The sequence below is a fragment of the Delphinus delphis genome, chromosome 3 (genome assembly GCF_949987515.2).
Source record: "Delphinus delphis chromosome 3, mDelDel1.2, whole genome shotgun sequence".
NCBI lineage: Eukaryota > Metazoa > Chordata > Mammalia > Artiodactyla > Delphinidae > Delphinus > Delphinus delphis.
The window spans coordinates 117,758,847-117,771,806 of record NC_082685.1 but is presented as its reverse complement, the minus strand read 5'-3'; the positions used below and the strand labels follow the sequence as shown (position 1 = coordinate 117,771,806).

Here is a 12,960-nt window from a genome sequence, read left to right as displayed (position 1 = left end):
TAGTGTCAGTATTCTTAGACCTATCTTCACATATCTTAAAGCCGATAGGGATTATTTGAATGTATAAAATGGTTCTTAGTTTGTGAATGTATTAACCTGGTCAAGGCAGAAGTGTTACTTTTCTTACTGCTCTACATGGTTAAAATAATGCCTTTTTTTCTTTATTCTGTTTTACTTCTTTTTTTGGTAGGTAATTTTAATATTTGTGTTTAATATTTGTGTGCTATAAATGAGTTTTTAAAGTATCAGTCTAATCTTTATTCTGGGAAGATTATAATTAATAAAAAGAATTAAGTTTGTATTCTATATTCATTTATATGACATCCATCATTACCATGGTCAAGTAGATAAGTATACGTTTATGCTTATTGTAAAGTAGAAAAATGACTAATACAGAGTCAATTTTATTTAAAGAGCTAATTTGTGAGATTTTTATTTTAAATGTTACAAGTATAAGAATTTTTTTAATAGAGTCGTTTAGTTATATAGGGAATAGATGCAAAAAAATGTAATAGTGTTTACATGGTTTCTTTTTTTCAGATAACAAACTGGGTAGACTCATCATTTGATGATTTTTCAGAGACTACAAGCATCTCTACTATTACTGCCACATCATTAGGTGTGAATAACTCAAGCCTTAGAAGAAAAAAGGTGCCTTCCACAGTAGAAAGTAGCAAATTTCCAGCTAGAAAAAGAGGAAACCTATCTTCCTCAAAGCAGATTTATGGTCTAGAAAATTCAAAAGAATATCTGTCAGAAAATGAACCATGGGTGGATAAATACAAACCAGAAACGCAGGTAATAAATGACATACAAACAAGTCTACGTAATTTACTTTCAGGAAGGAGAGGGATGTGCATTTTCAGATATTCATAAAAATCTTTCTGCCTAAATGAATTAGAAAAAAAATAATAATTTCTAGGTTTTTTATATTCCAAGTCTCAAATTTTCCCAACAGTTATTCAGAAGGTATACCATTGGTTATTTGTCTTCGACTTAATTTAACCCCCAACATAGACTTGATCCATTTAATTTTTTGCTAAATGTAATACCCCTCCCTATTTATTCCCTTCCCAAAATGTATAACAGGATTTTAAAATATTTTATAATTGCATATGTGCCTCAAATTTTCATATATTGGGGTCAGTTTAAGAATAGAATTTTTCCATATCAGTATAAAGAATTGAATTAAGTATAATCAAAAGGACCTTTTTATTACTATATCATGTTACTTGTTTCTAGTTTTTTTCATTAAAAATATGTAGATTAACCTGTGCTGATGTATCAAAAAATTTTGAGTTAAAATGTTTTATTTTAAACTTGAAAATTTTAGCATGAACTTGCTGTGCATAAAAAGAAAATTGAAGAAGTTGAAACCTGGTTAAAAGCTGAAGTCTTAGAAAGGCAGCGCAAACAGGTAACTAAATAAGAAATGTGTTTAAAAATATTTGGCCTCAAATGTTTCTCTGGTTGGTTATAAGAAGTTAAAAACTTTCATGTTGACTTTCTCATAAGTCCAGATCACCTGCAGTAGAAAGCTGTCTGACCTTACTACTTCTTCGTCATTAAAAGACTCAAGAGACTTTGCATTTTCCCCTTGACTTGTACCTCTTTTTCCCTCTTATATATAAAGCATAGTAAACCATTAGGGGGCTAATATATTTAGCATATCAGATTATCTCACACTAAAGCAAGCAGGCAAATTACATATTAGTTTTTGTATTAAATATAACCTAAAATAGTCATTCATCCTACGCTTATGTTTTTTCTTTCACTTCCTAATTCCATAATTACCCTTGGCTCCCAAGCTAGAATATTCTCTCTCTCTCTTTTTAAATTTTTTTAATTTTGAGATTCTTGAAACATCAAGAAAAAATAGAATAGTAAGTGAATATTCATGTACCTGTAAAAATACTCATCATTTTCACCCATGAGTATTTTAATGTAAATTATAAATGTTTGGCATTTAATTCTCTAATGTTATCTAATGCTCTGTTCATATTCACATTTTTCCAGTTGTCTTTTATATCTGGTTTGTTACAACCAGTATCTAATCAAGGACCACCCATTACATATGATTGTTCTATCTCTTAGGGCTTTTAAAATCTAGAACAGTTGCCTTCACCTTCGCTGCACAGCATGACCAAAAAATAAATAAATAAATAATAAAATTAAAGTGTAACTGGCTCTTCTCTAGGTCCAAGTATACAGGCCCTTATTTACTGTAGTTAATAAAAGTAAACAAATGAGCAAGGATTGCAGCCCACCATTATACGTAGGGCATCTTCCCCTGATAATTTTTCAGTTTTAACTTTTTTTTATCAGATTTACTGAATGAGGGAATGTTACTGGGAGCTGCATCCTCTAGTCTGTCTTTAGAGTCCTGTTCCTGGTAATATGTTTCTTAATATACGTTTCTTTCTTTTTTTTTAAATTTTTGCGGTACGCGGTCCTCTCACTGTTGTGGCCTCTCCCGTTGCGGAGCACAGGCTCTGGACGCGCAGGCCCAGCGGCCATGGCTCATGGGCCTAGCCGCTCCGCGGCATGTGGGATCTTCCTGGACCGGGGCATGAACCCGTGTCCCCTGCATCGGCAGGAGGACTCTCAACCACTATGCCACCAGGGAAGCCCTTAATATACATTTCTTAAAGAATCTGATATCTAAACTGAGGTTTTTCCATAAGAATATTATACTTATATAATATTGAAGTATATAATCCAAAGAGAGGTCTGTATTAAGATTGAATTTTATGAGTTCAGGTAACCCCTAAAAATACTTGTTTTAGACATTACCTCTTTAATCTAGCTGAAATTGTTTTAATTTGGCTACTGAGTAGTCCTTGGGAGGAACATAATGCAAGAATTGAGGAATTATCAGAAACTATGCTTAGAAGTTCAGGAAATAAGATTCTCTTATCTAAAGCTGGTTTATTCCAGCTAGCATCGTGAAATTTAGTCTGCTTAGACCTGACATTCAGTAAATATCTGTAGAGGTAATAAATATTTAAAAAGAATATTCATACATAATATTCTAGCATTCCAATGATTTTGATTTTTTATTCATGTTTATATTTGGTTTTAGGGTGGATCTATTTTATTAATAACAGGACCCCCTGGATGTGGAAAAACAACAACTATAAAAATACTATCAAAGGAGCATGGTATTCAAGTACAAGAGTGGATTAATCCAGTTTTACCACAATTCCAAAAAGATGATTTCAAGGAGATATTTAACCCTGGTAAGGTTTACTCTGAAGGTAGTGGAAATACTGGGGAAAGTCTGGTTTACAGGAGGTTTGTAACAAGCCCCCCATCTATATCTTTAAGATTTCTAAGATCCTATTGGGTATATGGGTTCTTTTGTTTGTTTGTTTTTTAAATTTATTTATTTATTTTTGGCTGCATTGGGTCTTCGTTGCTGTGCGCGGGCTTTCTCTAGTTGCAGCAAGCAGGGGCTACTCTTCGTTGCCATGCATGGGCTTCTCACTGCGGTGGCTTATCTTGTTGCAGAGCACACGCTCTAGGCATGCGGGCTTCAGTAGTTGTGGCACGCGGGCTTCAGTAGTTGTGGCACACGGGCTTAGGTGCTCCGTGGCATGTGGGATCTTCCTGGACCAGGGCTCAAACCCATGTCCCCTGCATTGGCAGGTGGATTGTTAACCACTGTGCCACCAGGGAAGTCCCAGGGTATATGTTTTTGAGAGGAAGGTATATATTGCCACCTCTACACTAGACTGGCATTTGCCCACTACCAACTGCTTCACAAAGTCAGAGTAGCAATCAGATGAAACTATATGTGTGCATTTTCTCACATACTTCCTAGGTTCAGAGAGAAGTAATTTTAGGAGAAGGAAGGGTCCCTCCAGCAAAGGAGAGTGGGATGTTTTTAAGGATGAAATGTTTTAACTGTTTTGTTAGATAACAAGCTAATCAGTTTGCATTATTTATGTACTTTTTTCCCAGGCTCTGGCTGTATAAATGAACTCTTTGTTTAAGTGTAAATCAAGCCTTAAAATATATTAAAGTAACTTGCCTCCAAACAAGAGTTTAGATCAGACCTCTTAGAATCAAATCAAAGTATAAGGCAAAGATGGTCTTTGGAATTCGAAAAGGGGCGTTAAGACAAACATCCAAAAATAATGATAGTATCAATTTAAAGACATAGTATGATATAACTTCACATATATGCTCATAAACTCCAGCACGATCATTTTTAACTTTCATATCTGTCTTACTGCTGCTTTAGGTAACTAAGCTAGGGGTATCCAAATCTTCTAGGCCATTTTGAAGTGCAAGGGGTACTGTAGAAAGATGATTATATTCTAATGTGCAGTATTCCTCAAAATTCTTTCTTCAGACTCTTCTTTAATATTCTCTGTGCGTACTGTATCTTTAGTATGCATACCTGTAAGGAACGGCACCAAAAACAGAGGAGAGCTTAAACAAGCTTTATTTGGGAATGCTCCCGGGCGAGGTTCACTAGTCCGAGAGAAAGGGGCCAGAGTAGTCGCACCCGGGTGTGGGCGCGAACAAAATTTATAGGAGTGGATGCAGGGGAGGTGCTTGCTGTGTGAAGCAGCCCTTTTTTGGTAATCTCTCGGGTGCTGTGACAATGTCAGGTGTTGGTTGCATCAGCCTCAGAGCCGTTGGTTCCGCTCCTCGGGGAGCGGGAAGACCGGGCCGAGTGGTGTGGCAATGTCAGGTGTTGGTTGCATCAGCCACTTTGGCGGGGGTTCCGTCTGGCTCCCTGGGCCCTTCCCCGGACCTGCTGGCCTTACAATACCCTTATGCTCATAGTATCCCATACTCTTGGAAATTTTACTGCTTTCTAACAGTAACATTACTTTTGACAGTCTTGGAAGTTGGGGTTTTTTTTTTTTTGGCTGCGTTGGGTCTTTATTGCAGTGCACAGGTTTCTCTAGTTGTGGCACGTGGGCTCAGTAGTTGCAGCGTGCAGGCTTAGTTGTCCCACGGCATGTGGGATCTTAGTTCCCCGACCAGGGATTGAACCCATGTCTGCTGCATTGGAAGGCAGATTCTTAACCACTGGACCACCAGGGAAGTCCCTAGGAAGTCTTGTTTTTGTTTTTGTTTTTTTTTTACCCTTCCCCCTCCCCATATCCTCGAATTGTTCTCTAGTAGGTCTGTGTCTTTATTCCTGTCTTACCCCTAGGTTCTTCATGACATTTTTTTTTCCTTAAATTCCATATATATGTGTTAGCATATGGTATTTGTCTTTCTCTTTCTGACTTACTTCACTCTGTATGACAGACTCTAGGTCTATCCACCTCGTTACAAATAGCTCAATTTCGTTTCTTTTTATGGCTGAGTAATATTCCATTGTATGTATGTGCCACATCTTCTTTATCCATTCATCCGATGATGGACACTTAGGTTGTTTCCATCTCTGGGCTATTGTAAATAGAGCTGCAATGAACATTTTGGTACATGACTCTTTTTGAATTATGGTTTTCTCAGGGTATATGCCCAGTAGTGGGATTGCTGGGTCATATGGTAGTTCTATTTGTAGTTTTTTAAGGAACCTCCATACTGTTCTCCATAGTGGCTGTACCAATTCACATTCCCACCAGCAGTGCAAGAGTGTTCCCTTTTCTCCACACCCTCTCCAGCATTTATTGTTTCTAGATTTTTTGATGATGGCCATTCTGACTGGTGTGAGTGAGATGATATCTCATTGTAGTTTTGATTTGCATTTCTCTAATGATTAATGAAGTTGAGCAATCTTTCATGTGTTTGTTGGCAGTCTGTTTATCTTCTTTGGAGAAATGTCTGTTTAGGTCTTCTGCCCATTTTTGGATTGGGTTGTTTGTTTTTTTGTTATTGAGCTGCATGAGCTGCTTGTAAATTTTGGAGATTAATCCTTTGTCAGTTGCTTCATTTGCAAATATTTTCTCCCATTCTGAGGGTTGTCTTTTGGTCTTGTTTATGGTTTCCTTTGCTGTGCAAAAGCTTTGAAGTTTCATTAGGTCCCATTTGTTTATTTTTGTTTTTATTTCCATTTCTCTAGGAGGTGGGTCAAAAAGGATCTTGCTGTGACTTATGTCATAGAGTGTTCTGCCTATGTTTTCCTCTAAGAGTTTGATAGTTTCTGGCCTTACATTTAGGTCTTTAATCCATTTTGAGCTTATTTTTGTGTATGGTGTTAGGGAGTGATCTAATCTCATACTTTTACATGTACCTGTCCAGTTTTCCCAGCACCACTTATTGAAGAGGCTGTCCTTTCTCCACTGTACATTCCTGCCTCCTTTATCAAAGATAAGGTGACCATATGTGCGTGGGTTTATCTATGGGCTCTCTATCCTGTTAGGAAGTCTTTATTTATAGTCTTCTGTATAAAATATTTCTTCCCTTATTCCCAAATTCACTAATCAGTCATTCTCTTTTTGTCATTAAAACTGATTATTTTTTAAATAGATTTATTTATTTTATTTATTTTTTATTTTTGGCTGCATTGGGTCTTTGTTGCTGCGCATGGGCTTTCTCTAGTTGTGGAGAGTGGGGGCTACTCTTCGTTGTGGTGCATGGGCTTCTCGTTGCAGTGGCTTCTCTTGCAGAGCACAGGCTCCAGGCGCTCAGACTTCAGTAGGTGCGGCTCACGGGCTTAGTTGCTCTGCGGCATGTGGGATCTCTTCCCGGACCAGGGCTCGAACCCGTGTCCCCTGCATTGGCAGGCGGATTCTTAACCACTGCCACCAGGGAAGCCCAAAACTTACTATTATTGAAAACAGCTCATTTATAGTCATGCACTAATTGGGAGAATCTTCAGTGTGTAGGCAGAATCATAAATATTTTTACCAATTGTATGACTTTTATACTAACAACTGTGTTCTGAAATCAGTTAACTCCATATTACATTCATTGGTACAGAAAAGTTACTGTTGTTCATAGTGACCTGTCTTTTGAAATGAATATTTTAAATTTGAACTGTTTTGCCTAATTGAAAAAGTCTACAATATTGTGTGCTCATTCATGTATATGTAAATGTATTCATTAATGTATATCTATATTACGTACATATGTATAATATTGATGTGTATATAATTGGTTGAAAATAAAAGTGTTAAATATGTTTCCTTTCAGAATCAAGCTTCCATGTATTTCCTTATCAGTCTCAGATAGCAGTTTTTAAAGAGTTTCTACTAAGGGCGACAAAATATAACAAACTACAAATGCTTGGAGATGATCTGAGAACTGATAAGAAGATAATTCTAGTTGAAGTAAGGACAGCTTTTGAAATTCTTCTATAACTATTGAGTAAACAATTATAAGATATATTTTATGTGATAATGACATTTACTCTCTCCATAGTATTAGTACTGGTAAAATATAACATAAAGGCTTTGTGCAATAGAAGAAACCTAAAGTTTCTTGCAGTAAACTTGGATAGAGTAGCTATAGGTTAATGAACTTTAAAAATTTAATGGCCTACGTATAGAAAGGCAAAAAATATTTAGAAAGTGACGTCTTAGTAAAAATATTATAATCTGTAGTGATCCTAAGGAATTTGCTATCAAAATCCCATTGATGTGTATTACTATTTAGGACATCAGCTATTTGATGTCTCCCTTTCTACAACAGTTCTGGTTACAGTACATTGAATAGATAACATTTCTCCTGTTTTGGTAAATATAAATCTGAAAATAAATTTACATGGGAATAAAACTGAGCTAATGTTTCTCCTTTGTTTTTGGTAGGATTTACCTAACCAGTTTTATCGAGATTCTCATACTTTACATGAACTTCTGAGGTGAGTTTCAGTGAACTTTTTTAAAACTCCAGATTAAATGGCAGGTGGTTTAAATTTCAACCTTGCTTGCTATCTTTTGTCATTTTAGGAAGTACGTGCAGATTGGTCGATGTCCTCTAATATTTATAATCTCTGACAGTCTCAGTGGAGGTAATAATCAAAGGTTACTGTTTCCCAAAGAAATTCAGGAAGAGTGTGCTATATCAAATATTAGGTAAGAATGAAATTTCTGCTTAAAATTTCATATACATACTGTATTTTTAAATTAATCACATAACCACTATCTTTCTTTGTAAAACTTTCACAGTTTCAACCCTGTGGCACCAACAATTATGATGAAGTTTCTTAATCGAATAGTGACAAAAGAAGCTAATAAGGTAAGTCTTTTAAGAACTGATTAATTTGAATCTTACATTGTAATTATAGAAAGCCAAACTTAAGTAGTATTATATAAACTTGAGGAGTTAGATACACAAACTATTTCAGTTTTTAAAATTAAAAAATTTTAATTACACTCATAAAGCACGTCGTTTTAGAAAATGTAGGAAATACTAATTTTAAAAATCCTTAACCTTTTTCTACTTTTAAACTTAATTTTCTTTTTCACATTGAGGTAAATTTCCCTTTGCTTGGCTTAGTGTTTTAAATTGTATCTGTTATCAAGAAGCTGTTTTCTGGCATCTACGTCCATTAGTCAGCAACAGTCCAACTCTACTTTTGTCTTGTCACTTTTTAAAGATTTAATATATTTTTTATTTTGATAAAAAAATATCATAAAATTTAACATCTTAACCATTTTATTCCAGCTTTATTGAGATATAACTGACATATAACATCATGTAAGTTTAAGTAAGTTTAAACTTAAGTAAGTTTATGACGCGTTGATTTGATAAACTTATGTAATGAAAAATGATTACCACCATAGGTTATCTAACACCTCCATCATGTCATGTAATTACCATTTCTTTTTTGTGGTGAGAACATTTAAGATTTTTTTCTCTTAGCAACTTTCAAATATGTAATACAGTATTATTAGCTGTATTATGTATTAGAAATATCTTCACCATTTTTAACCATCCAGTTCAATAGTGTTAAGTATATTAACATTGTTCTGAAATAGCTGTTAGTTTTTTTTTCTTCTTTTTTTTAATTTGGTTGCGCAGGCTCCTTAGTTGTGGCATGCGAACTCTTAGTTGCAGCATGCATGTGGAATCTAGTTCCCTGACCAAGGATCGAACCCAGGCCCCCTGCATTGGGAGCACAGAGTCTTATCCACTGCGCCATCAGCAAAGTCCCTGAAATAGCTGTTACTTTTTCCCCCCATAAATTTTATTTATTTATTTATTTATTTGGCTGCTTTGGGTCTTCGTTGCTGCATGGAGGCTTTCTCTAATTGCGGCCAGCAGGGGCTACTCTTCGTTGCGGTGCATGGACCTCTCGTTGCGGTGGCCTCTCCTGTTGCAGAGCACGGGCTCTAGGCGCGCGGGCTTCAATAGTTGTGGCACGCGGGCTCAGTAGTTGTGGCTTGCGGGCTCTAGAGCACGGGCTCAGTAGTTGTGGTGCATGGGCTTAGTTGTTCTGCGGCATGTGGGATCTTCCCAGACCAGGGCTTGAACCCGTGTCCCCTGCATTGGCAGACAGATTCTTAACCACTGTGCCACAGGGAAGTCCCATAGCTGTTACTTTTAACGCATCATTTTTTTCTATCTTTCAAATCAAGATGATGTTAAAATAAATTGATGAAACTTCTACTCCAAGTAGCATGGTTCTAGGGGGCCCTACTGCTATAAATCAACTGGATCTTACATCATAATATATTTGGAATGCTGGATCACAGGAACTGAGGGAAGTCTCCAAGGGAGAGGTTATTTTTGAGGATTAAACAGAATAATGTATGCATGTAGAGCACCTAGCTGAATAAGTACAAGTATTAATAGTGAAATATTAGAAACACCCTGAGTCCAGGAATAGAGGGAGCAGTTACTGTGGTGAACTATTATGTCATTAATTAGCGTTTTGAAAATATTCAGTGACATGGGGAAATACAATTTAATGTCAAGTTAAAAATAACAAGATGTGAAGTTATATGATAATTCTAACAATAGAAATGATGTTTCCAGCCCTTGATATATCTGTCAAGCCCTATGCAAAGTAATTTTACATACCTGATCTTATTAAACCCTCACCACAACCATATAGAATTATCCCCATTTTATAGATAAGGAAGCTGAACTTTGGAGGGAAATAACTCGAATAATATTCCATGACTATTAAGTATCAGATGAGTTTAAGTTTTGTTCTGACTCCAATTCACTGTGCTAGAACAAAACATACAGTTGTCAATGACAACACAATGCACACATATACATAAACCTATACATACTAAAAGAAATACATAAAAATGCTGAGTGTTATTCTGGATGGTAGGATGACTTGTGATTTTTTTATTGTCTTTTTGAAAAAAAATCTCTGTTTTCTACTATAAGCATGATAATTATAAACTATATTTAAATATTTATTAAACATTGAAGAAATAAAAATAGTCAGCATCATACTACTGTATCACATTACTCACAACTTCTTTTTAGACTAAGTCATTAAATTGCAAATGGCATTTACTCTAGCAAGTTAGTAAAAGGAGATACCATAACTTCTTTGTTATGTGGTTAATGTGCGTTACCTTAAATAGTTGACCAGCAAGAATTTTAGAACTAGTATACTTTTGATATCATCATTGATATGTTACATAAAAGGAGCAGCAACAAGCACAATATTTACATGTAAATATAAATCAAAAAGAAAATCAAATATTATGATACTGTCTGGAGTCTCCAAGGATGATAATGACAGTATAAGAAGATTTAAAGGAGAGTTTAATCTCTGGTATTCTGTAGCTTAGTTAATTATATTAGGGAAGAGTGTTGACGTCTTAAGTGAATGAGTTATAATAAGAAAGAGTGTTGAATATCTTAAGTGTTTTTCTTTAAGTCTAAATGTTTCTCTGTTTTCATAGGAAGAAAGATCTTTAGTCTTTTCTGATATCATTAGGTATGTAAAGTGTGGAAGGAACTGCTGATCATACATCTTAGCCATATTCGCCACGTTCACAGTAATTAACATCCCTAGTATTTTCTTCAGCTGCCAAGGATTATAATTTCAAATTATATTTCCTTACTGGCAAGTAATCCATATCTAGAATTTTTCAAAAACAAGTACTCCTCTCAAAACAATTTTTAAGGTAAACGTATTCCCAATAAAAATAAAGTTAATCTGGAAGAGAAGGCATGAGCAAGAAAATTTTGTAAAAGAGTGATGAAGAGAGACTTGCTGTCTAGGTATTGGAACATAATATGATGAAACTCTAGGAAGTACAGCAGTGTGGTATTAGCACAGTAATAGACAAGTGGAAGAATAAAATGAGAAGACAGCACAGAAATAGATCAGTATGTGTAAATGGGAATTTTTTATATAATGGAAATGGCATTTTCCATCACTGGGGAAGGAGAGTAGACTATTATGGTTAACAACTGGTGTTGGAACAATTGGATATTCATAAGGAAAACATAAGGTTGCCTCTTTAGTTCATACTATGCACAAAAATAATTTAAACCTTGATTAAAGATTTAAATACAAAAATTAGAAGAGTATTAGGAAAAAATACTTTGGGTTGGGGGAAAGTCTTCTAAGCAAGAAACAAAACCTAAAAGCCATGGATTTACTTCAAAAAAAATGGAAAACTTAGTAAATGACAGAAGGCACGGTAAAGATAAAAGACAAGCATGAGAATGAAAGAAAATATTTGCAGTTTTTTAACAGAAAAGCACTAATACCTGAATATATATTTTTATTTTTTATTCATTTTACTTTTGGCTGTGTTGGGTCTTCGTTGCCGTGTGCGGCAAGTGGGAGCTACTCTTCATTGCGGTGCGCGGACTTATTGCGGTGGCTTCTCTTGTTGCGGAGCACAGGCTCTAGAGCACAGGCTTCAGTAGTTGTGGCTTGCAGGCTCTAGAGCTCAGGCTCAGTAGCTGCGGCGCACGGGCTTAGCTGTTCCGCGGCATGTGGGATCTTCCCAGACCAGGGCTCGCACCTGTGTCCCTGCACTGGCAGACGGATTCTTAACCAATGCGCCACCAGGGAAGCCCCACTGGTACCTGAATACACAAAAATATGCCTACAAGAAAAAAAAAGGCTAAGAACAGAAGCCAGTACACAAAGAAATACAAATGGATAGTAAACATGAGAGGTGTTCAGCCCTACATAGTAATCAAAGAAATTCATATTTAAACCAGGTAACATTTTTCACATATCAGAGCACAAAAAATTTAAGATTTATATACAGGGTTGCCAAAGATATGGAAAAATGAACACTCTCACCTACCATTGCTAGGAAAAATAAAACTGGTAAATGTTACAGACACTTTGAAGGGCCCTCTGCTTCTACAGAAATGTTCATGCATGTTGGCAAAGGTATACAGTTGACCCTTGAGCAATATGGGTTTGAGCTGCATGGGCCACATATATGTGCATTTCTTTCAGTAGTGAATACTGCAGTACTACCTGATCCATGATTGGTTGAATCCGAGGATGCAGAACCACGGCTACAGAGGGAAAACTATAAGTTACACTTGGATTTTCGACTGTGAGGAGGGCTGGGGTCCCTAACCCCACATTATTCAAGGGTCAGCTGTATATATAGTATATATATAGGTCTGGAATAGTAAAAAAGTGGGAACAATGTAAATGTCCCTTCATTGGGGGAAATACTAGTTAAATTACTGTCTACCCATAACATTTTTTTTAAATTATATAGACTTAAAGGTACTAACATAGAAAGATCACAAAGAATGGTATTAATTCATAGAATAATACATATGATATGATCCCACTTATATTTTAAAAATTAACTCTGAATATACTTACAGATACTATATTTACTTACAGATACGTGTGCACAAAAAGTGGTCTGGAAAGGCTCCTCCTAAACTGTTAACACATGTTACAAAGTTGGGATCTGTAGAGCAAAAGGATAACTTTCATAAAGAACTTCTGAAACAGCTTTGGTTAATAAAGTTAAAAATATATTGAAGATCATAGCACAGTACTGTTTTTCTGTCAAGAGCTGAAATGGGATCATCTATGAACAATCACATGAATTCAGCTTAAGTTATGTTGTCAGTAAACTATTAGGA

At 35.7% G+C, this 12,960-nt stretch overlaps 1 protein-coding gene across 5 annotated transcripts in view; it reads left to right on the top strand.

Moving 5' to 3' along the window:
* RAD17 (RAD17 checkpoint clamp loader component) overlaps window positions 1-12,960 on the top strand; it is a 31,652-nt gene that overhangs the window by 2,827 nt on the left and 15,865 nt on the right. For all 5 annotated transcript variants that reach the window (XM_060009371.2, XM_060009369.1, XM_060009370.1 and 2 more), the window contains 7 exons: window positions 541-798; window positions 1,334-1,417; window positions 3,083-3,239; window positions 7,102-7,238; window positions 7,716-7,768; window positions 7,857-7,982; window positions 8,076-8,145. In XM_060009371.2, the coding sequence (XP_059865354.1) occupies window positions 541-798; window positions 1,334-1,417; window positions 3,083-3,239; window positions 7,102-7,238; window positions 7,716-7,768; window positions 7,857-7,982; window positions 8,076-8,145 (885 nt within the window). The remainder of the gene's footprint in view (window positions 1-540; window positions 799-1,333; window positions 1,418-3,082; window positions 3,240-7,101; window positions 7,239-7,715; window positions 7,769-7,856; window positions 7,983-8,075; window positions 8,146-12,960) is intronic.